The sequence below is a fragment of the Alligator mississippiensis genome, chromosome 2, assembly GCF_030867095.1.
Source record: "Alligator mississippiensis isolate rAllMis1 chromosome 2, rAllMis1, whole genome shotgun sequence".
In the NCBI taxonomy this organism is placed as follows: Eukaryota; Metazoa; Chordata; order Crocodylia; family Alligatoridae; genus Alligator; species Alligator mississippiensis.
In genome coordinates this window covers 10,099,290-10,124,541 of record NC_081825.1, presented here as the reverse complement: position 1 = coordinate 10,124,541, position 25,252 = coordinate 10,099,290, and the positions used below count along the sequence as shown (strand labels likewise).

The following is a 25,252-nucleotide window of genomic DNA, read 5'->3' as shown; positions in this document are numbered from 1 at the left end:
ATGTCGGTGTTTGCAGGTATGGAGGCCTTTGGTTGTAGATAACTATATCCTAGTGTATTTTTCCACCATCTCAGAACCAAGGAACACTAGATAATTCAGGCTATGTGCCTCAGTTAATCATTTTGGCTGCTGTTAATTACAACGTAGTAACACATCTCAATCAGATTGTGCATATTTATAATTCTACCAATGACACTGTGAGCATGAAGTGCAACTGTTTACTTGACCTGCATTAGGATGAACACAGCATACCTGCCGTCGTAGGTCTCTTGTCTTTTTGGTCATCTTGTCAATGGCAATGTTCAGTGGGTCTCCCTTCTCCTTCCTCCCAGTCTATTAAAAAATACATAACTAGAGTTAGAAAAGAAATAGTCCAAATATACCGGTTTTAAAACAGAGCAAAGATATGAAAAGAAGGATTCATTAAATGCACATATACATACAACAAATCTCTTTCTATATTGTTTGCATCCATCATGGCAAAAAAAAAAAAAAAAAATCGAGGTTTCTATTCAATGTAAGTTTTCAACCACGTTATTAACGGGACACTGCTGAGTACAGCATATTATTTTAAAATAAATTATAAAAGGATAAAAGGGATATTAGGGTGGCTTACTGGATTGTTCAGAACTTTTGCTCTGATACATTATGTTCACGTCCTATATAGTCCACGCTCCAAAATTCTGGCAAGACCTCACGCTATAAAATGAATATTAAGAATTTCTAATCTCTGTCCTGCCAGGCACTGGGTATGTTAAACATGATAATAAGCAGCAAAACAGCTTGAGGACAGAAGGAAAATGGTTTTTAATCTGTAACAAGAATCATATTGGCAGGCATTAGGTGCAGTATAAAAGAGACTTCCACTTAAAACACTTTCTCCTGCAGAAAGTCTCAAAGCAAAGATCCTCAATGAAATTTGGGAAAAAAAATAGGGAGGGAGGGGGTTGCAGTTCAGAGCCAATGGAGGGGGAAGAGGGAATGACATGGTTTAAGGTTGCAAGGTATGAAATGCTTTAAGTGGTTCTGTCAGCTGCCTTAGCTTTCTTTTAAGAGAAGACGGCCTCTCTAAAGATCTGTTAAATTTCTTATTGTATCAGAATTTGTTCAATAGTTTTTTATCAAGACTCTCTTCAGCCCTTCTTTACAATCCTATTTCTTTTACCAATTGTGTTTTGAAATATGCATATTTAGATCTATTGCTTGCATATGATTATCAATGATTCTGTACTTCCAATAGAGCCTGAGAGCATGTTTCTGAGGTCTCGTGAAAAAATCACTTTTAAAGGTTCTTTACGCCTAGACTTTCTATAATGATCTCTCAGATACAAAGCACTGTGATATCAGCTTTACATGGCCACTTTGGAGACTGACCCTTTTCCTAATCTTCTGATTTAATCATTTATCTGAACGAAGGCATGAATTGTATTGCTGTGCATGATTTTAATTATGATATATGGCTCGATGTGTTTATGAACACTTAGGAATTTGTAAATCCTTCCCAATTTATTCAGTCGAGGAGCTCAAACACTGAAACACCAAATGCCCTTAGAACTAAAATTGAATACAATTTTACTCTTTGGATTTGAAAAAGAATAAATTATTAAGCAAATGAAGTGAATAGTCTATGCCTGTGCAGGAGACTGGGGTCAGAAAAAACTTGCTATGTTACAGCAGGGTAAGTCTGTGTTACCTATTAGGGTATGTGTACTACACCTATAAGGGCTCCATTGAGCACATGAATTCATATAGCCCCCAATTCACAGAAGCTTAGCTCTTTGGCTCAAGCTATAACAGCTCAAGCTTTAAGATCTGGGATATCCTCATTTCCCTGTGTGAGAGCCCCAAAACAGCTGTTGTATTTGTGCATAGTCAGTCTATATTTTCTCAAACTGTGTGTGACAATACAATGAGCCATTTATGCAGGGACCAAAATAAATCCAGAATGTGGGAATAGGGATTGTCAAATGAGATGTAGATAACACACCAACATATCACCAGATTACTAGCGTAAGTGAGAATGCAAAGGCATACTATCAGGGAAAAAAAACAATTACTTTCTTAAAGGTATTGTGAGATGTTTGCATTGATGATCCATAGACCCTTGATGATTCATACACCCCTGGCACATGTTCACTTAAAGGGGTCATAGAATCTGATCCTCAATCCTAAAATTGTGCCTCCAAACATACCACAGGTTCATGGCAGGAAGCACAATTTTGGGATCATAGAAAATTAGGGTTGGAAGAGATCTCAGGAGGTCACATCTAGTCCAACACCCTGCTCAAAGCAAGACCATCCCCAACTAGATCACCATGGAATGACATGACCCACCAAGGAAAAGGAAAGTCAGCCAGGGATCAGATCCCTGTTGTGTCCTTTCTACTTTCCAGTGCTGGAGGGAAGCTGGGAGCATGACCATAATCTCAGGCTCCCCTTGTATTGGCAAGTGAAAGCTGGGTGCCTTCAGGTCCGGGGCCAGGACTGACAATCAGCTGATTGTTGGCTCTGGCCCCAGGACCACAGCAGTTTGAGACTCCGGTGCAGTCCCAGAACTAGAGCTAATTATCCATCCCAAGATCAGACCTGCAAAATGTTCAGTTTAAGGCACCATACAAACCAGCCATTATACACAAAACATTTTTATGGCTGGTTTGCCATTTTATGGCACTTTCAGTTGGATGTGTGAGTAATACCCTTGCCATTTATGCTGCAATTAGCATGTTACAGGGGATCTTAGTGACATTCATGTTCAATGACTCTTTCCTTTCTTTTTTCAAGCAACTGCTTATGGAACGCTGTTTAGGATTTTCTTAGCCTTCACCCAGACACTATATGGTTAAGTTCTGCTCACAGAATGAAAGCAGGAGCCTGACCATATGAAATGTTTTAATGCATGAATTGCTGGGGCAAGGTTAATACCACATTATTATGTAAAAAGAGCCTCTGCAAAATTCAAATTACACTGAATATTAGCAAACTGTAAGTAAGAAGCAAACAAATAGAATTTAAAGCCACATAGGGAAGAATCTTTATAATAGTCAAACAAAGCAAGTGATGAACATTGCTGGGCTAGTTCTGAGCAGGGCATGTTCATTTTTTATTCATCATTGACATAGAGGATCAAGGATCAAATACTTAAAATAGACACCCATTACAAGGGCCATAAAGCTGCTCTAAATAGGAAGCTGGGAATTCTCTGAAGGTAATCTATGAAGACCCTTTTTGCAGTTAGCCCAGGTCCTTTATCGTTCAGTGTTGTATGTCTCTTTAGAAAGTGTTCTGATGTCTAATATGCCTGCTCACACAGAGTATTTCTGTGCGGTATTCAGCCTCAACATACATCATCATAATATCAAAACACGACTTCTAAAGCAGGCATTACTTTTTTACATTTGCAAATGGCTATAAAAGCCCCTTCACTGAGCAATTTCAAAAAGGGAAGAGGAACACATTTAATAGACATTATTATTGAAAAATAAATAATATGGCATATGATGTCATATAGCTTCGGGCAGCTCTTTCAAATGCCATCTGTTTTCTGCTGAAAATATGTTTATTAAAGTTTATTTATAAGTTAAAAGTCTTTAAATACTCTTATATTTCAAAATTGGTCCATGGGAGACTTTTCCTGGAAGGGATAGAAGGAAATAGATACTTCGAAGGTTTTAGCTGTGCAAAGTGAGATCCTATTTAATTTCTCTATTTATCCTTTTTAGTCCAAGGGAAAGAAAGATAATTTTGGAGTGGGAAAAACACAGGCATGGGGGTGAAAGGAAAGGAGGGTGCAAAGAACCTCTGTGGAGGTAGGGAAAAAAAAGGAGGGTACACAGAGTTACCAGCATGGAGACCTTTGTAAGGAGGAGGAAGGGATGGAAGTAACTGGGGGAACATTCCCATCAATTTTAACAGTCTCAGGTACATGGCATCCATTAATACAAGTTTAACTCTTTACATAGTGTTTTTCCAAGATGAGATTTTTCACACCAGCATGAAAGTCAATGTTACTCCTACCCAAATCTTCAGATTTCCCTCCCTGCCTGATTTCTTCCTAGCCTACTAGGATGGGCCACTGTCAATGGGTTTCTATAGTTTTGCTTCTGTGGAGCCTACTAGCTGAAGACGGGTTTTCCATTACTGTCAGAGCCTCAGTCTGCACAGCTACATTATCATTTTCCTGGCATAGCCAATCTAAGATCCTTTGCCCTCCAGATACCTTCTCAAATGGTCCATAAGTCTGAAAAGCCACTTGCACTTAAAAGCTGAACAACACATACAGCTTGGCCTACATACGCAATGAAGTATGCGGCCCTCTGGTTATATTCAGTATTTTTCCTCTCAAGAATAGTCAGAAATATTTCTTGAGCCATAAAGGAGATTATAAATAAATAAAAATAAATAAATAAAAAGAAAAATAAATCTCTTGCTCCATAAATTAAGAAAAAATTGTAAGTAAAAAGTCAAATGGCCACAGAACCAGATCTAGGCTAATATAGTGCTGCCACTTACTTAGCATAGACAATCCAACAAATACTCAGAAACAATACACTATTAAAGAAGGGGACCATATAGTAAAAAATTCAACCCTACATTAAACTGTGGTCTTCTAACCTTAAGTAATATTTATGTTTTGAAAAATGTCTTTTTTAATAAGCTATTCATGAGAATATAGTAATAACTAAACCAAATGCTCTCCTTAAAAATATTTTCACAGCTTTTGAGACCATTCCTGCTCCACACCAGCTCAGGAGTGAAGCCCCCCTCCCCCCCCCCCGCCCTGGCCAGCCTGAGCACCTTGTTAGGCTTTTACAGAAGGTCTTCTGCAACCCTAGACAAGGGAGATATGATGAAGAGGAACGGGCTCCAGGCCATTCAACACAAAGACCTGATGACTGTAGATTATTTCAAACTATCAGGCTTGAGAAATGAGGCTCATCAGAAGAATTACAGAAGAATTCTTCTCTTGGTTTCGCATAACATTACATACAAAATGTGAATATTCAAAGAGGAAATTTAGGCTGGAGGTTCGGAAGAGCTTTCTGACTATGAAGGTGGTTAAGCATTGGAACAAGCCACCTAGAGAAGTTTGTGGAATTGCCATCCACAGACTGGAAATTTTCAAGCCCAGGTTAGACAGACTGGGACGGTTTAGTCAGGGGTGACCCTGCTTTGAGAAAAGGGCTAAACTGGATGACTTTGTATGGTCCCTTCCAGCCCTCCTTTCCTATGAACTTAAATTCAGAAAAAAAACCCTTTTTGAATCTTCACATAGTTCTTTTTATTACAGGAGGTGCTTAGATATTGTGGTAATGGATACCAGCATATAGTAGATAGTAATGTATGCACAAAAAGGCATGAAGGAAGCAGCCTTGTAACACCCTGGGCAGCAGTGGTCAGGCTAGCTGTGGCAGTGGTTATTGAGCTCCCTGCCACTACCCCAACTGAGTGTGTGCCTGGGTCTGGTACCCTGGTCACCCAACCCTCTTTATGCTACTGGATGTTAGTTTGGACGAGCACTAAACTGGCTGCAGTGACTGTCCTACGATGTTCGAAGACAAAAACCACCAGTTTCTACAGTTAACGAACAGAAAGAGCTTGAAATAAAAGCACTGAAGGAACTGTCCTCATTTTCCTTTATGAAGTTGTATATAGAAGCCTACAAAAACCTCTGATCAGGAAGGTAAAAGAAGATGCCATTGTTTCCTCACACTTGGACTCCTCTAGACCATTTTCATTGATATAAGTAAAAGCCAAAGCAGCGAGAAGAGCTCGGACTAGTAATGTATTACTTGTTGCATGTCCATGACATCCTCATTGTCATTTATCCAGTCATTTAGCCTACAGGAGACAGGTGGAAAGATTATCTATTGATCCAAAAGCTACTGTACCTTAAAATACTTTTATTTTTTCCATCATCACCCAGGTAGATGGCTCCATTACTTACACTTTATTCAGAACTTCAATATCACAGAGTTTTATTAAGGTATAAATTACTATTCAAAAAAATATAAGTCCTAATATTTTCTTTTCAGTGTTGAACAACATCATTCTTTAAAAATGGGGGTTGTATTCACTAACTCTTTATAAAGTGATAAACTGAAATGCAGTACTAAGAGGAAAGATTGTTTAAACAAATATATGGAATGGTAGCACTTTAAAGTGGGAAGATGGGGCCAGACAAACCAAAGCATATTCAGCTAATGACAATTAAAGCAGACTAATTAGGGGCCAGGAAAAAAAAAATATCATCTATCCAAGCAGATAAAGGCAGAGTCTGAATTTCAATGGGATTGGAAAATCAGCTGGCAAAACTGGTCAGGGAATGTTTTATTTTGTTGGTTAGCCTTATTGATAAACTGTTCAGAATACCCAATTAGCATAAATTAAAACATTATAGATAAAGTTGATGAAGCAAGAAAGAAAAAGAAAATCTCGACTTAAACATGACAGAAAAACTTTATTGGCTAATTTAGATATTTATAGGAAGAATGTGTATATATTTTGCAAATCAACAGTCTACAAAGCAATGTTAATCTGATTATCTACATCAGAATAGGAACAGATCTTCAGTGATAATGATGCAGGAGAGCTTCACACAAGAATCATTTTCAGTAGAGCTACCAACTTTTGTGACTGGAAAAAAGCTAAACTCAATTAAAACTGTGCCTGGGACAATAACATACAGGGACAACATTCACAATACGTGTCAACATTTCAATTTGCTAAGGTCCCTACAAAGAGTTGGGAGTGCGGGATCAAAACCACACACAAGCAACAGTTTAAAGCCCAAGTGAAACTTGACATTGGGAAAAAAGGTCCACATTTATATCCAGCTCTTAGAAAGCTCTGTTTCATTCAATCGTGTACTCTCCCCAATTTCAGTTAAAGCAAAAACCTTTCACTCGTCTCTAAAATTATTCTACCCAAAGATATCAGATGCCTCCTACTTATTAACTCTTCAAAACAAGGGGTCAGTTTGAATCCCTGGTTCCGTTCAAATCATTCAAGCCAGTGATTTAAACAGCATTAGGATTTCACTCATACTTTGAAGCTGCACCAGAAAATGTTTTCATTTTTGGACATTTACTCTCAAACACAGAATGAATCTGAGAGTTTGCTCTCATCTGTATTCCATCCTAAGTCAGATCCAGTTTTGTTAGTGATTCATCTCATTGATTTGTATGCCACATGCCTATTTCCATGATCAAGGGGAGGTGAGGAAAGTGAGGAGAAAGGAGAGGAAGGCTTTGCATAAATAAGAAAGAAGTGTCACTTGGGAATCTTTTAACTCAGTCTTTTATGGTTAATACTCTTGTTTATTTAGAAGAGTTTACACAGAAGAAGGCGGTTTCAGTTGAATAAAAGAGCATCAAGGATGAGACAGAATGATTACTATATGCAAACAATATTGCCTCCTTGCAGTCTAACTCTGACCTGTAGGCTAAGGACAGACATTCAAAAAGCCTGAGCCTGAATTGATTCAATCTTTGTAGGTTAGTCTAACCTGTCTAGGCTAAATTAGTCTGTAATTGCACAGATATCCCAGAAATGCAGGCACATGCAGTAGCTCAGGCTAGAAGCTGGGGGAGGGTGCTAGAGTAGCCCTCCCGTCCCTTCCACAATACTGAGCTGAGGGAGGCATGGACAGGCCGCAGCAGGACACTCTGATTAGGGAAGGGTTCCCTCCCTCCCCACTTCTACCCAGCCCAGTAGGGAATTGATAACACAGTGTTTACCAGCCCTAACTCAGTGTTTATCACCCCATTAGGAAAACAACAGAGGGATATTACCAGCTACCTATTGATTCTGCCTTTGTCACAGCACAGACCATAACCAGCATGTGGTCTGCTAGCTAATGCTGAGAGGTGTCTGTGTAAGGCAGAGGGGACAAGGAAATCTCTGCTTAGCCGGGAGTGGGGATAGGAGGTGGAGAGCAGGGAGAAGCCAGGCAGACACCTGCAGTCTCTGCCTATCTCCAGCCATGGAGCAGAGGGGAGAGCCCCTCCCAGCCCAGAGAGGGTGCCAGGATACTGGGGGAGTCTGGTTTAAATTAAACCAGCAAGGGGTCTGGGACAGACATTGCATAAAATGGTTTGACCCAAATCAGTTTAGTCTGATACTACATTCAACCAGATTTATCTCAAACTGGGTTCAGCCGCTCTCAAACTGTTTTATGCACACTGAACATATTTTCTGTTACAGGTTTAAACCAGTTTCTGATCACTTAAACCCAGTTTATATGTAACGTCTGTCCCTAGCCATAGTATTGTCAGGGATTCTCTATGATGAATGCCAATTCAATAATGTTGTTCATTGGAGAGTTGTTCATCAACTAGAAATTCTTTTCAAACTAAACAAATGACTTCATAGGTTTTCAGTAATATGAAATATTTTTATCTTTGTAGTATAATTGGTTTCAAGGTCATGTAAATAGCATGAATTAGATCACTATATCCAACATCACAAAAATGAATTAGAAGCATCTTTGCTTTTGCCATGCAAGATAAATAAAGGTAATGGAAGTTATGTAAACTATGAGCAGAACACATTGATATTTCAGGAACATGAACAGAGAACAAAATAATAGAAAATTAGGGTTCAAAAGCACCTCAAGAGGTCATTTAATCACATCCCAACTTAATTAACCACATAAACTTTCTGTCTGTCTGTCTATAATTAAATAAATAATGGTGGTTGCATACCTTATCATTGCATTATTGTTTGCATATATCTCACAGACACACTTCATATATTTTATAAATATATTATAAATATTATATGCATGCAGTATCATACATCATATCTATATAGATAAGATGTGAGCAAAATACAGCCCACAGGCCGGATCTGACCCACCAGATAATTGGATCCAGCTCAGAGGCAGGCACCCACCAATTAATTGCATCTGAGCTGCAACTGCCCCTGCTGCACTCCACATGGGGCTGAGCCTACCTGGAGCAGCGTGCACTGCACTTCCGCCCTCACCTGCTGGAGGGCCCCAGCCTAGGCCTGTGCACATGCTATCCGGCTGGAGACCTCCAGTGGCTCCTCCTCCTGTCCCTGCTGTAGTGCTCTGCAGATAAGGAGGGGAAGCAGCCGCTTGTGGAGGGGAAGTGTGCAGGGCTCAAGCTCCAGCTCCCAGCTGCCTTCCACCCATTTTGTCCACCAGGTGTGACCAGCAACCACTTGCAAGATGCTGAGTGGGTGCATGGTGGCCTTGCCAGGAAGCTGTGTGCACTGGCTGGGCTGGGGCCAGGTCTGGGGCCAGGGAGGGGAAGCGGCAGTGGAAGGAACGGAAATGGTAGTGGGCAGGGGGGAAGCTGCAGCCAGGAGTTCCTGCTTTACCATGTAGGGCTCCAGTTCCAGCTCCCAGATATCTTACACCCACTCTGCTGGAGCTGGGGAAGTTGCAGGCAGGATCTCAGCCATGGCAGGAAGACATGGATTGGCTTGGGTGGGAGCAGGTGTGGCTCAGCCCCATGTGGAGTGCCAGGGAGCAGCCACACCTCCACCTCCCAGGCAAGCTCTACTGCATGCATCTCCTGCCCTTCCTTCTTCCCCTGCTACCCCGAGCCAGGAACCCCCACCCCAGCCCACATACACCCACACCCCAACCACATGTCCTGCCACAAACCCCATCAAACACACCTGCCCCCCAAACACACCTGCCCCCCAAACACATACCACCCCCCTGCACACACACATCCTTCTACTCCCCCCCCCACACACACACAATGTACAGGAGTAAAACTGTTTTGATCTATTATGAAATTGCCTCTACACACTACTCAAATGCACACAAATCAGGACAATAATATTTTTTGAAATAAAATTATACTGTTATAGTAGGTGTTTGATTTTTAGTATATACTTTGTTTTTATCTATACTTTGTTAAAATGATTTCTTCTGAAAGATTTTATGTGCGCGCCCTTTGAATTGATCAGTTTGGCACTGTTTTTGGGGAGGTCTGATGCCCCTGAAACCCCCACTGATTGATTGAGGGTGATGGGGCAGGTTGTTAGAGGGCTCACAACCCCTCACTACCTGCTAAGCTGTGTCTGTGCCTCATGATCATTAAGGTGGAAATTTGGGGCCTCAGGGCCAGGCCATGCACCATGAGGGTGGGCCCTGTGGAGGGGCAGTGTTTCCCAGTCAAGAGGTGGACCTTCTAATGTCATGGACCGTGTGATGGGGGCAGGAGATTATGGGACCAACATGGTGGTGAGCAGAGCAAGGTTTGGCAGTGGGTGAGTGGGCTTTCTTACATCATGAATCTTGTGATAGGGTGGGACTTCCAGCAAACCCCTCTCCCAAAATGAGACTTCCAGGGCAAGGGGAGGGACTTCCAGTGGCCAAGGTCAGGGGATGGGACTTCTGGTCGCAAGAGGGCAACCAGGTAGCAAGGTATCTGTCAAGCAGTGGGGTTTAGTTTGACAAGGGGTGTACCCTTGTGGCCCTTAACAGCTTCTATACGGGGAGGCCTGTGTACCCAGTGGCCTTCCAGCCACAATAATTGCACACCCCTGATATAGGTAGATATAAATGTGTGTGTGCGTGCGTGCGTGCGCATGTGCAGTATTTTCTGAAAAAGGTACATTTACCAGTGTGTTTATAGTTGAAGTAGAGAAATCTGCATATACCTGTAGTGCTATAGACACATTTCAATCTTTTACATATTCATATACACGTAAATTACATAACTCATGCAGAAAATACGAGCCAGAGAGCGACAAGCAGATTTCTATAACTCAACTACAGCAATAATGAAACTTCAACGTATGTAAATGGTGTTAAGCATTTCAAGAAATAAGGCTGCTTGATTAGGTGTACTCCCCAGTTTGCTATATATCAAACAGCTGAATAAAGCTTAGGCTTGTATGTCCAAACACATAAACATAAATGCATGAACAATAATCATATATTATATTCAATATAATCTTAAGCAGCCCACATCACTATAAAATCTGAGCATTTTCCATCGGTGCATTAAGTGACATTATTAACATGTCACAAATAATTTGTTCTCTTTCTCATCCTCTCACCAGGGGGAACATTGTTTGTGCAGTGGACTGTTTTGCTTTGATAGGTTTCTTCTTGATGTTGCTTGTTGTTGTTTTATATGATGCGTAATTATTATTATTTATACCGGAAAACTGCCTATTAGGCTTTAAGAAATCTTGACATTGATTTTGGTGGACTTAAATACCATAGGCAACTTGGGGCTGGACTGCGCTAGGTGCTGCACAACAGTAATCATTCTTAAAAGACAACAGGTACCAGGTACCACACGTTGGCATATGAGGATTCCTAACAAAATTATAGGAAAAAAAAACCTTAATATTTGTGCTGTTGTTGCCTGATGCTTAAAATTCGTGTGCATTTGGATTCTTGAATGAAATGATTCATTAAGTATACAGTGTATACCCAATTGTGCATGGCTGTACTGTGTATTATAACATTCTGTAAAATTCTGTCAAGTGTGAAAAGTCTTATTAGTCCAAATATTATTCCAGAGCCATATTATTCTCCATACCAGTAAACACCATTCAACCATTTTAAAATCAAATCAGAAGTAAGCAAAAAAGGAGGTTTCAAATGAAGAGGGGGAAAAACCCCAAACAATAACACAAAAAAACAGAAAAAAAAAAAGAAAGAAAACATTATTAAAAATCCAAAACCATTTTTCCCCAATTTTTAATCATTAATTTGATACTGAACACAACTAAACAGATGTTAATATTTGACTAATATCATCAGCTAATATATGTGATATTTGTTTGTGACTCAGTAAAAACAATAATTATTAGTTTTCCCTATGTTGTAATTTTCATACCATAAAGGATCTCAAAATATTACACATCTTACCAGCAGACCTCGCTCTTAATTTACACAGTGTTACTTGTTATATGCAATTCTAGATTGGAAGATGGGAGTTGCTGAAAAATGCCCCTGAAATGTATCAAACAAACACGGTTAAATAAAAGATCTGTGACCTCTTGCACTACTTAAAGCTTCTGAGTGGTCTTCAAGTGCAGAACAAATTGTGGTAATCTAATCCAAATACAATAAAATGTTTCCCTACACAGCATGCCATCAGCCGCTGCAAGTCAGCAAGGCGAATGCCGAGATGGATTTTCAAAGTGGCTTAGATAACGTTATGACTACCCACTAATTTCAGGTTGCTGTGTCCTCAGAGCTATTGATTCTTAATGATACCTTGTGTGTGAGTACAGAGCTCTGATCCCTTCCTTGCTAGTAAGAAGGTTTGAGTTTTTAAAGATATGGAAGTTTTGAAAAATATGGAGAATCACCCAAGCGAAGGCTTCCAGCTCCCACTGATTTTAATTGGAACGAGATGCATCACCTAACTTAGATGGTTTGGGAAGTTACGCTAAGCAAACGACTTTGGCAATACCAGGGCTTAAGTCAAAATTTGGGCAATACCAGGGTTTAAGTCAAACTTAAGTCAACACTGCAAGCTAAAAATCTTGCTCAGTAGTTGCTTAATTCTGCAGTCAGCTGAACTCACTAGATGCCTCCTAATTTGTCCTGAATATTCTCCAGCTGCCTTCATATCTATCTCTGCACATGCTCATAATTGCTTTGGCTTCAGCAGCTGGGCACTTTGCTCCTGCCTAGGCCTAATTTGAAGAAAAACACTGGGTAGAGAGGTACCTAAATCCCCTGGAGCTCCCCGACCTTCTACATAATAGCTTTGTGGTTACAGCGCCTGCTTAGGAAGTGGAAGACACAAGCTCTATGCCCTGCTTAGTCTAAGGGGACTCAAACCTGAACCACCAAGAAACAGGACAAAGAGACAGTACTATCCACATCTCCTGAAGCCTGGTCCCTATGTAGAAAGGAAGGCAAGATTCATGGGGCCAAAAGGACAGACTGTTAAGAGCGTACAACTTTGGTGAGGTAGAGAGTGTCAGGTGTCCCAAAATGGCACATAAAAATTAGGCTCCTGGAGACAAGCCTTTATTTTTGTAAATGATCCTAGCTCTGTTGATCTCAATGGTGCTATGATAATATATGCCAGATGAGGACCTGCCCACCCATCTCTGAAATTAAAACTTGCACATGCTTTCTCCTCGGAGGTCAGAGTCATTTACTGTAGGAAGCTAAATTATTCTAATTTCCTCATAGCCATCCTTTTAAAAACTGTCCACTACAAACTCCTAATTTAAGAACCAACTGCTTCCCAGCTGTGAATTGCAAGCTGATTTTTAAATCACTTTAATGCTCTATCTTCTCATCTTAGATAATTTGAGGAAAATGGAAGAGACAGTTAGCACATGTCCGTTTTATCCCCTGAATACCTGGAAAGAGAGCTATGTAAACCACAATGAAATACAAAAACTACAACCTAAGAAAATTAGATTCTACAACCACATAATAATAACAGCTGTAATCATGTTGTTAATAACTGATTCATAATTATTTAGTGAATATTATTAACTGAACTTCACACTTTTTAAGATTTTTCTAGCATTTTACATACCTAACTACTGACAGTGTTATTAATAAGCTTTAAGGCAGGAAAGAAAACAGCAGTAGAAGGACATTTCTTGGTGTACTTAATGGAGCACAGAGCCTAAGTTCAACTGTTAGAGCAAGTTGTGACCAACACCATTTGTATTTAAATTCTAAAGGGAAGAATAAATTAGATAGACTTCATTTATTGATGGCTGGTCAAAATATTTGGAGTACCACTCCTACTTCTAACAAAAAATGGCATAGGACTTTTGGTGATCATGACTGGCCAGGATCTCAGTACCATGCTGTTAGAATGACCCTGTTAGTATTTAAGTCAACAGGCCCTGATGATCTTCACCCTAGAGTACTGGGGCATTAGCTGGAGTCATAGCAGACCCAGTGGCACAACTATTCAAGCACTCGTGGTGCTCAGAACAAGTCCCAGAGGACTGGAAAAGGGCCAGTGTAGTTTCTATTTTCAAGAAGGGGAGGAAGGAGGAACCAGGTAACTATAGGCCGGTTAGCCTCACCTCTATTCTTGGCAAGACCTTTGAGAAAACAGTCAAAGATCACATTTGTGGGGGAACAGTGGGTAAAGTAATGCTAAGGGGCAATCAGCATGGGTTCATAGCAGGCAGATCCTGCCTGACCAACCTAGTTTCATTTTATGACCATTGACATTGTCATTATGACCAATGACATTTTGGGTCACACAATGGTTGGATGAGGGAAAAGAGGTAGATGTTGTTTACTTAGACTTTAAAAGGCCTTTGACACAGTGTTACACCCAATTCTTATAAATAAACTAAAAAACTGGAATGTAGATTATTACACAGTCTGGTGGGTGGAAAAATGGCTTATGGGACTCACCCAAAGAGTGGTGGTAGATGGGTCATTTCTATGTGGAGAAATGTAGGCAGTGGAGTCTCCCAAGGCTCTGTCCTGGGACCGGTACTATTCAATATTTTCATTAGTGACTTGGATAAGGGAGTAGTAAGCACCCTGTCCAAGTTTGCTGATGAAACAAAACTATGTGGGGAGGTAAACACACTAGAGGGCAGGGAGCAAATCCAAGCAGATTTGGAGAGACTGGGGAGGTGGGCAGAAGAGAATAGGATGAAGTTTAACAAGGATAAGTGTCATGTGTTGCACTTGGGGAAGAAGAAGCATTAGTACCCCTATACTCTGGGCGGGACTATTCTAAGCAGCACAACTGCAGAAAGGGATCTCAGAGTCATAATTGACTCCAAAATGAACATTTCTCACCAATGTGATGAGGTAATAAGTAAAGCTAACAGCACTCTTTCTTGCATAAGTAGGTGCATCACAAACAGGTCCAGGGAACTGATACTTCCCCTCTATGCGGCACTGGTCAGGCCGAAGCTGGAGTACTGTGTCCAGTTTTGGTTGCCGCACTTCAGAAGCAATGTGGATAACCTGGAAAGGGTTCAGAGGAGTGCCACCCATCTAGTTAAAGGCCTACAGGAAAAACCCTATCTGGACCAATTGGGAGACTTGAGCCTCTTTAGCCTCCACAAGAGGAGCCTGAGAGGTGATCTTGTGGTCATCTACAAACTCACTGGGGGGTCAGCAGGAAGTGGGGGATATGATGTTTACCAGGGTGACAGGGTACCTAGAAACAATGGACACAAGTTAAAAAAGAACAAATCCAGGCTAGACATCAGGAGCCGCTACTCCACTGTCAGGGCGGCTAGGATCTGGAACCAACTCCCAAGAGAAGTGGTGCTGGATCCTACCCTGAGAGTATTTAAAAGGAGGCTGGATGAACACCTTGCCGGGGTCATTTGACCCCAGAACTCTTTCCTGCTATGGCAGGGGGTCGGACTTGATGATCTGCTCAGGTCCCTTCTTGCCCTACCAACTATGAAACTGAAATTCAGGATGGACATCAGGAAAAAGTTCTTTACAGCGAGGGTCACCAAAATATGGAATAGGCTTCCAAGGGAAGTGGTGTTGCCCCCTTCCTTGGAAATAATCGAAAGGAGATTGGACAGACACCTGGCTGGGGTCACCTGATCCCAGCGCTCTTTCCTGCCCAGGGCAGGGGGTCAGACTCAATGATTTAACAGGTCCCTTCCGACCCTAATAACTATAACTATGAAACTATGAGTCTCACTCACTGAATTATCTGTTACACTTTCTGAAAAAAATTGGTGAAATTTCTCTTTGAATTATTAAGCAAGCCCCACCCTCTCTTCAGACTATACAGAACAGCTGATTATGCCACACAGTCTGAAGATTATGCCTGATATGGCATTTCAGTTTCTTTTCTTACTTTATTTCCATTCCTTGGGCAACCCTGAGCAATCAGGCTAGGGACAGATGTTACACCTATCGCACTATAAGCACACAGAAAGCACTCCAAAGCTGTAACAGAACAGATGTTCTGAGCTTACAGAGTGCTTGAAAAATGGATCATACTCTAATATAACCCTCAATGGATGTGCTATCAGACTAAAGCGCTTTAGGTTACAGTGCTTTTTTGAAAGTCTGTGTCACATCCCATCAGGCATTAAGCTAGGTCATATTTGCAGGCATCACGGGGCCGCTCTCAGGGTGGCTAGTTTGCCTCAAGCAGAGCTCATCTGCTCTATCTGAGTGCTGGGCCAGCCCAGCACTCTCAGCTATCATGACAGTCCTCTCACATCAGTGATAGTCACAGATCCCAGCCCTATGTCCTCCTCCAGCACAGCTGTGAGCTGCAGCACAGCCAGGGGATGGAGGGGTGGTCAAACGGGTTTCTGTTCCCGCAGCCACCCTAAGCCCACAGCACACCACAGCCCAGCTCGGGGGGGGGGGGGTCCTTTTTCCCGGCTGCAGCCAGGAGTGGCAGCACAGGACTGCAACACTTTTTGCTGCATCAAGAACTCTGGTGAGGGAGGGGAGGACAAGGAGCCCCCCCTTGCCAGGCAGGCCTACCTTAGCCCCCACCAAAAGGCAAGCCAGAAAGCTGCAGGCGTGGGAGGGCTGCCTGGCAGGTGATCTTCTTTTCGACCCCACTATAGTTCTGGGTGCAGCAACAAGTGGCACAGCTGGGGGAAAGGAGCCCCCCTCTGGGTGGACTTTATCAGTTTCTCAGCTCAGATCCAGGTGGGGGCCTGGCTGCCTCCCCCCCCCCCCCCATGGCAGGGGAGCTCCTTTTCTACTCTCCTGACAGAGTTTCAGGCACCATGTAAAGTGGTGCAGCCCCATACTGCTGCTCTGGTTGGCTCTCTGAAGGGAGAGGAGCTTGGGAGGTGGAGGAGGAATATGTGCACATGACTGCGTGCTCATGGGTCTCCAGCCTGGCCCCAAGTGGAGTCATGGCTCGGCAGGGCAGGGAGTGGAGCTGCTGCCACTGGCATTCAGTAGAGTGCAGGGCTAGTGGGTGTGTGTGCAGGTGTGTGTATGTCTATGTCCAGCCTGGCCCTGAGACATCCTGCCCTGCACCTCTCTGTTCCTCACCCCCAATCTATGTTAGATCCAGGTGGGACAGGCACCTCCAGCCCCCATTGTGGCTCCAGGGAGATGCTGGTACCCAGCCTCACCCCACTGGCATGCAGCAGATGGGATCTAGATCCTGACCCCAGGCATCCCAAGTCCAGGTTGGAGTTCTCTTCTAGTCCCACTTCTCTGTGATTCTGTGATTCCTGTCACTGACAGAGCAGTAAGGTTGGGATTGCCCCCACCCGCCATGCCAGGCAACCAATCAAAGATGGCTTGCCTATTTGACAAGTCTCCAGCAGCCTGGGGACTCCACATGCTGGGAGGCATGTGAGTGCTTCCCCTACCTGCTGGCCTCAAGCAGTGTGAGCCCCCCCCTGCCACTGAACAGCAAACTTGTGTTCAGTTTGAAAGTGCTCTAACTTATAGCACTTTAAGTAAAGCATGATAGTTAGAACACTTTTTCCATGGGCTTTTTGAATATCTGTGCTAAGCCTAGGCGTTCTTCTTTATAACCCACCAAATAACTGTGCATCAATGAGTGGAATATACACGTAAACTGAAATCCAGTGTCAAGGCAAAAGTATCTTAATTCTGGAAGTTGCAAGCTTGTTTACAACACAAAATTAAGTGCTTTCTTTCTTTGTCGGCCCACCCATCCTTCTGGCCACTTTTAACTGCAGATTGCATAGAAATAATATTCTTAAATGATTTGGTTTTATGTGGACTTACTAACACTGAAGTCATTGCAACTTTCTATCGCTAATATACTACTTGGCAGTACTGTACTGCCTACATAATACTGGGTTAGTGCATGCATCAAAGTTTCTGAGTGCAGCGACTTGTGTGTTTGGCAGTGAGCCTTTCCAATCTGGCACATCTCCAGTGGAAACCCCACCTGCAAACAAACAATTTGTGTGAGAATTAATTGGGCACATACTGTAACTTTAGCTATCATTTTGAATTAATGGAGATGGAGGAAAGCCTGGAAAAAAAAAATTGACTTTGTCCTAACTAATGTAAATAATGGATCACTATTAAGTACTGGATGATTCTTTGTACCTGACTATTTCTCTCTAGGCCATCAGCAAAGAGATAGAAGCAGATGAAATGTAAAAAAGAGAAAAAGAAAAGAACTGGGTCTAATTAAGCCCAAGGAAGAAACATTCCAAGGCATGCAATAGGAAATGATTGGCTCTCCATGTTTCCATGTAGAAATGCTCCAGTCTATTCCTGTCACCTCCTCAAATCAATGTGCTAAGTGATATCAATTCAAATTACTTGTCAGTTTAATTAGAGGAAGTGAAAGACAAATACAGGGCGTTTGTGTAAAAGCCAGCGCCAAACAGCAAAAGGTCCATTTGGGATAGCTACAGAAAAGAACGGGAGAAAGTCACTGATTATATGACATTCTCATCAACAATCTTTATTAAAATGCTGTACGAGAAAAAGGCGCTTTTGTAAAAGGCATAGTAAAGTAATAATGAATAAAAAATGTTTTTAATCTATGCACTAATTAAAGGACTTATATTTCCTTGTAGACTCCAATTTTTGTCTTGCTTTTTATGTTCGCATTTGGCCAAAATACATATGTACATACACAATTAAACCTTCTAACCCCAATTGCTCATTCAGCTTTTAGGTTTTTAATCTAAGTAAAATAAACACAGGACAAGGGGGAGGCGGAAGGTTTTTACTGAAATATTAACTCAAGCACGCTACATAGAACATTTGAACCAGTTGCCACGAATGCTAGAATAATTTTTCCCACTGCTTTCAGCTTAAAAAAGACTTTGAATGCTGTATATGCTGATACAGAAGCATACCTTGGTTAGGTGCGGGGGCACCAGCCCCAGGCACCAACTTGGGGGTGGCAGAATGGCAGCCCCTCGGTAATCTGCCTGCAGCAGGAGCAGCGGCCGCAGGCAGGGCTGGATTATGACAGTGTGGGGCCCTAAAATAGCCGTTCCCAACCTTTCTATGCCATGGACCAGCAAACTGCGGACTGGAAGCGGCTGCAGCCTGGAAGACTGAGGACCACTGTGCAGAGCCCCTTCCAGCCAGGACACAGGAAAAGATACCTCCGCTCCCTGGGCAGGAGGTGGTCCCTTTTGACACCCTCTCCCATCCACCACTCTGGTGCCTCCCTTTCCTCTGCGCTCCATTTGGGCACACCCAAAACTTCCACTGAATTCAGGGGACCTCTGAATGTGAAAGGAACAGCTCTTTTGTGAGCTTCATCCAGGTGGGTACTTGTGTCCTAAAACAACTTATGACTTAAGGAGTCTATCATCGTGTTAACTGCTGGGTCATAATACCACTACCACAGTGAGAACTGCGGTGTGATCTGCACTTCCACTTGACTCTGATCTCAACCCTCCTTCCCCACTTCTAAGCAATACAAATGTGTTTTTCAAAGACATTTTTTGTTATGATTAATATTCCCTCTGCTGTTTTTTTAGACACAGCATCCACCTCCCCTCTTTGTTGTCTTCTTTGTAGCTGTAAGAAGATGGCATTTATCATGTAATGGTCTTCTCATCCTACATTTCTCTGATTCCATAATTAAAAGTAGTCTTGAAATTCATTTGTTGTGAATTATTGCACAGGATCCTAACTGCCAAAATGGGACATACTGTAAATAAAAGTATTGTGCCAAAGGCTGTGTCCTCAGCTTGGAACAGCACATAGGCAGGCAGAATGCATGTTATCCAGGCTATCTGGATCCTTCATCAAAATAACAAAAGTCTGGTAGGACTTTTATTGGAAAGAATAAAGGCTGCCACCCTCCACCAAGAAAGAAGATTTGTATTACTTTCTTGAGATCTTATGTCCCTGCCTTGCAGCACTATGCTGCTGACTCATCCCACACAGCAGACGAGGTTCTCTTGACTTCACCAAGAAACATGAAAAACTAAGGACTTATCTTTCAATTTGAACACCTATTTTCACACCGGTAGTACCATTTTACACTCACTTGGCTTATATTGATGAAAAATAATGAATGAATAATGCCTGATTCATGGTTTAGAGGGTAGTTCTGCATTATCACATAGATGCCTGCACCTTGAGGAGGACAAGGATAGAGGTACCGATGCAACCAGGATGCAAAACAGACATGGCACGTGCACCAGTGACTAAAAAAGTCAATATGTAATGAGCTGCTTCTTCCACAAAGCTCATATTCCTACACAACCTGCTGCTGCTGTCAGATGCCAAGTGTCACATTATGCTGCCTGTGCACTATGAATAAGTTAACTTTGCTCTGTTTGACAAAAAATGGTATTATGCATGTTAGAAGGCTTTGTATTTCACCTTGTATCACACGGAATGAAAAGGGGAACAGTAAAACCTGCAGGAGATGAGCAAAAACATAATAGTAATAAAACATTTTACTTTCTGCCCTTTTTAAGTTAAAAGTGAGAAAGCCGGGTGGCTATTTTTAGTGTTTCACCGGGTACATATTCCTCCTAAGGCTAAACCTTAAGTGAAAGGGGTTAAAAGCAAAACAATCATCTTTTGTAGATCAGAGTTCATCACTGCCACAAAGGCCTCTAACTAGACTATCACATGAAATCATACCAGAATGAGAAATAAGGCTCCCTGGCAAAACTTGCCACAAGGTTAAAAGAGCTGTTAAGTGCGGCCAACTTAGTTCTGTCATTAATGACATGTAATTGATTGGTTTTCCAAAAGAGCCTAAGGGGAGTTACATGTTTCAATCTCATTAACATCCTGTAACTGATCGGTTCCTAGATCTTTTCCGCGTCATTGGAATTCTCAGCCTGTGCTGCGAAGTCACTAAGACGCTTCTGAAAATTCATTTAGTAAGACAAAATGTGTGCAGTCTTCAAAAGGGCCTTAAGGCATTTGTACACCTGCACGTGCTGCAGCAGCGGGTGCTTTGAAAAGCACTCGGCACTGCGGCGCATGCAGACCAACATACATATCTGCGCACAACCAGCAATCACCCTAAACACACCGAGAAAGCTGTAAGGTACAGCCAAGCCCTCAGATATCACTGAATTTGCACAGATGCGAACACGTATGATCACCACCTCACACGGACAATCCTCCAGAGAGATAGATCGTGCTTTTGAGAGTCACCCAGATACCATGTGAAGAATTGCTGCACTACGGAAAGAAAACCCAAATGAATTGCACACCGCTGGTTATGACATATCACCCCTCCCTGGACCCTATATGGAAAATCCTCAAAAAACTGCAACCCATCCTAGAAGAAGACCCATTTCTTAAAGATACCTTCCCAGAACCAATCATCCTAGCCTTCAAACAATCACCAAACCTCGCTAACCTCATCACCAGAAGCAAGCTTCCTATGGCCCAAAACACACCAAATGGATCCAGACCAGGCCAGGACAAGAAATGTAAAACCTGCCAATATATCTCCACCACTCCACAACAGAACTACCAGCGTGCCTGGATCTTACAGCCGCACCTCCAGAAATGTAATACATCTCATCCAGTGCACCAAATGCCCTGATGGAAAATATGTAGGGGAAACCAAACAACGACTGCACACCAGAATGAACGCACACCGAAAATCTATCAAAGACAAGAATACGCGATTACCGGTGGGGGCACATTTCTTAGAAAAAAAACACTCTCTCTCTAATGTCTCAGTTCTAATCCTCAAAGGGAATTTACAAAACTCCTTTCACAGACAAGCCTATGACCTTCACTTCATCAACCTCCTGGATACAAAAAATCATGGACTAAACATAGACATTGGATTTATGACACATTATAACCTGCCTGACATCCGACTCCCCAGGTACTTCTCCACTACTTACCAGATACATTAATTCCCCTTCCTTCCCCACCCCAATCTGTCTCTCTCCCACCAACTCCTCAATTTACATCTTCGCTGACTGCCTTGCCTGCAGACCAGCCTCTACCTTGTTTACTATCCATTCAATCCAGGAAGAGCACACACCAACTGCAGATGCTTTCTCAGCCTGATGAAGAGTACTTAGACCCAAAAGCTTGCAGAGAAGAATTTTTCCAGCTCTTTGAGTAGGTCTAATAAAAGATATCAGATTTACCCAAGCAACCTTATCTGCCTACGTCCTTAAACCAACACAGCTACAACCTATACCTCTAAATCACTTTGTGGCCGATTGGGGTTCAGATGACAATGCATGTAGGAACCAAGACCTCAGTTCCAGACCCTAGTCTCAGGACTGCTTATTAATTTTGTACTGAAGAGTCATTCTACTTCCTGTGGCATATTATTCCATTTCACATACACAGTACTTTATAATTTCCAGTGGGAGTGGATCATAATATTATGTTTGAAAAGGTGTTTCCATTATAACCTGCTGTTTCAATAAAACAGGAAGAATTACAGGTGTTCAACAACTTACCCAGGGTCTTCCTGTCAGTATGTCACTGAGAGGGGAATTGAATTCAGTAACCTCCAGGCCTGACCCCAAACTCATTTTGCAAGAACAATGCTGCCTCTCTCAGATTATGATTAGAGACCTTTCCCTTAATATACCAATTGGCTTTACACAGATGCAGCAATTCCAGTTGAGCTGACCAAATGCAGGAAGTAATTTCAGAAAATAAAAGAAGGCCCTTGCAAGGAGAAGCTCTGTACCTTTCCACACGGCATGGTGCTTTTCACTGCATAACTATTAAGCAAATTACTAAGTAAAAGTTACCATGAATAGAAGGGGCTGTGCTGTGCAAAGCAATTACTCTAAAGTGTAAAGTGGGTAGCAAATATCCTTTATCAAAACAGTGCCACAATGCATATTACCTCTGTAGTTTTACACAGTAATCAATCTACTTTTTTCTTGGAAGAGGAAGTAAAGAAAGGAGAACTTTATTTTGTTGTTATATTTTTGCATAGGAGAACAACCCAATGACTCAGCTAGGCAATCTGGGATATATTTTGTCATTTGTTCTGTCATGTATATTAGATGAGTCATGTTTCACTAATGTCCCCAGAAGGAAAGGGGTGCTGTCCTTGAGGGCTCTCAGGAAAGGTATATTAGAAGTATTTGTCTACGACATGGGTTTCAACCATATGACCCATAGGCCAGATCTTGCCCAAGGAGTCATGTCATCTGGCCTGCAGGATCGTGGAGGGGGCTGGGAATTTCGAGGGTGAGGCAAGCAGGGGCAGAGTCTTTCACCGAAATCCAGGGAGTCCCATTTGGGATACATTTTGATGGCGGGGGGCAAGTGACAGGTGTGTTAACTCACACAGCTCCTTGACACCACTTGCCCTACTACCGCTGCTACTCACTGCTATAGAAAATGGGTCTACACTTGGCCTGAAAGGAGCCCAGCAGACTGGATCTGGTCCAGGGCGCCAAACCATCCTGACACCCTTGGTTTAGGGCAATGCCCATTCAATTCTGAGAACTTCCTGGACAAAGAGTAAGAAACAGTCCCTACCCCAATGGTAGAGAAGTAGACAGAGGTTAAAAAACTAAATTGCTACTGTCCCAACGCCATGCTGGAAGAGACAACTTCCTTGCTTTATTAGCTGATACATGATGGGCATACAATCTCTACTCATTTCAGAGATTTAGCCACTTCAGGAAAGTTAAGAGGTACAAAAGTGTAAAACAGGGCTAAATACAGGTTATCTGAGGGGTCGGCAATCCCCAAAATGCATGTCAGAGGATGACATATGAAGCCATTTTGCTCAGCATGCCACAGCCAGCAAGGGCTCTGGGCAGCTGCCACCGGCCACAGAGTCTGACCTGCTTGCAGGAGGCTGCAAAACCTGCTGCAATTAACCCAGGCTCTGTGGCTGACAGTAGCTACCCAGAGCCCTGGTAGGCTGCAGCTGAGAGGCTGCTATGGTGGCAGCAGCTTTAAGTGCATCTCTGGGCAGATGGTGAGGGAGGAGCTGGGGTTGGGCTGCCCCAGGCCCCTCCTCTGCCATCCCCCCAGCGGTGCATGTGCACCTATCACTGCCATGGACCCCAGCTGGAGCTCTGGAGCCTGGTGCAGCTGTTTTCAGTCCCCTGGCTGCCTACCACAGCTGGCCTTGACTCTGGGCAGCTGCAGGTGGTGGCAGGCAGGCTGCAAACAGCTGTACCAGGCTCTGGAGCCCTGGCACCAGCTCTGTGCACACACAGCTTGGGGTGTAGGGAAGGGACTGGAGCAGCACAACCCTGGACCCTCCTCTACTGTCCACCTGGAGGCGCATGTGCATCTGCTGCCAGCAACAAGGATCAAGCCCCTCACAGCTCCCCCGTGATCTGCCCCTGGCACACCAAATCGTGGCGTGCGTCAGGGATGGGGTGTTTTTGGCACTCTAGCCAAAAACATTGCCGACCCACTTGTTATATATTTCTTCACTTGCAGTTAAACCAGGGTGAGCACCAGTGGGTGAACTGACAACCAGCATTAATGACAGGACAGGTCATTTCTATAACGAAGATGAGAATTCAGTGCGCAACACAGACAACACATCAGAGAGTTTTTTTTCTTAAACTATTGTCTGGATGCAAAAGTGGCAGTGATGTGCCATGAAAATATAATTTATACCAACAAGTGTATTTTTTTTTAAGTGTAAATAAGGCAGTCAGGTTTATTACCAGCTACAAAGCAAGGGTCAGAGGACAAATGCAAATGAGATGGGGGGGGGGGGAAAGAAGATTCTGGAGGACAAAAGCAGCACAAATTGGTTGCAATAACTTGTGGATACAGACTTATTAAAATGCTGCTGTCAATTATAAGGTTATTTTCATGCACACTAAAATTGTTAGGCAGACCGTATGCGGATTGCAACCCTGATTCAAAATGCAGAGTTAGAAAATTGTGCTAAGAAGTGTCCATCTGAGTTCAGGGCTTAGTGGCACAATTTAAAGAAAACATTTCAGTCAATGACCTTTTCATCAATGTAAATACCAACATATACTGGAGTATTTTGGGCACAATATCCATTAGAGAGAGCTATCCCAAAGAGATAAGAAAATTATTTTTGTAGATTAAATATCAAACAGATGTTCAATAATATCAGAGGCACCAGGAGATAAATTCTGACTATTAAGTCTATAACATACTTAGTTGTTTAGTGACCTGTTTATGAGAAAGATCAAAACTTTGGAACAACCCAATAACAAAGAAAATCCATTTTGGCTCATATCCTGGAACAATTCTCCAGATTTGACCTTTGAAAGAACTTCAGAAAACAAAGGCATGTAAATTGGTGGTATTTTTTAATGGATTTTGCAAAGCAGTCTCTAACTATGTAGAGCACACCTGTCACTACATATTGTAGACCTTTCTCTGCTGAAGCAATACCGTTCATAGTTTGTCCTCTGGGAGCAGAAATTGTTA

General features: G+C 42.5%; 1 protein-coding gene across 9 annotated transcripts in view; it reads right to left on the bottom strand.

The window, feature by feature from the left end:
* Positions 1-25,252, bottom strand: part of CTNNA2 (catenin alpha 2) — an 884,847-nt gene that overhangs the window by 192,988 nt on the left and 666,607 nt on the right. For 7 of the 9 annotated variants that reach the window (XM_059721437.1, XM_059721436.1, XM_059721434.1 and 4 more), the window contains one exon: positions 253-333. In XM_059721437.1, coding sequence (XP_059577420.1) covers positions 253-333 — 81 coding nt within the window. Of the gene's footprint in view, positions 1-252; positions 334-443; positions 562-616; positions 690-25,252 lie in introns of those variants that run through there. The other 2 variants (XM_059721442.1, XM_059721441.1) reach the window with 2 other exon arrangements.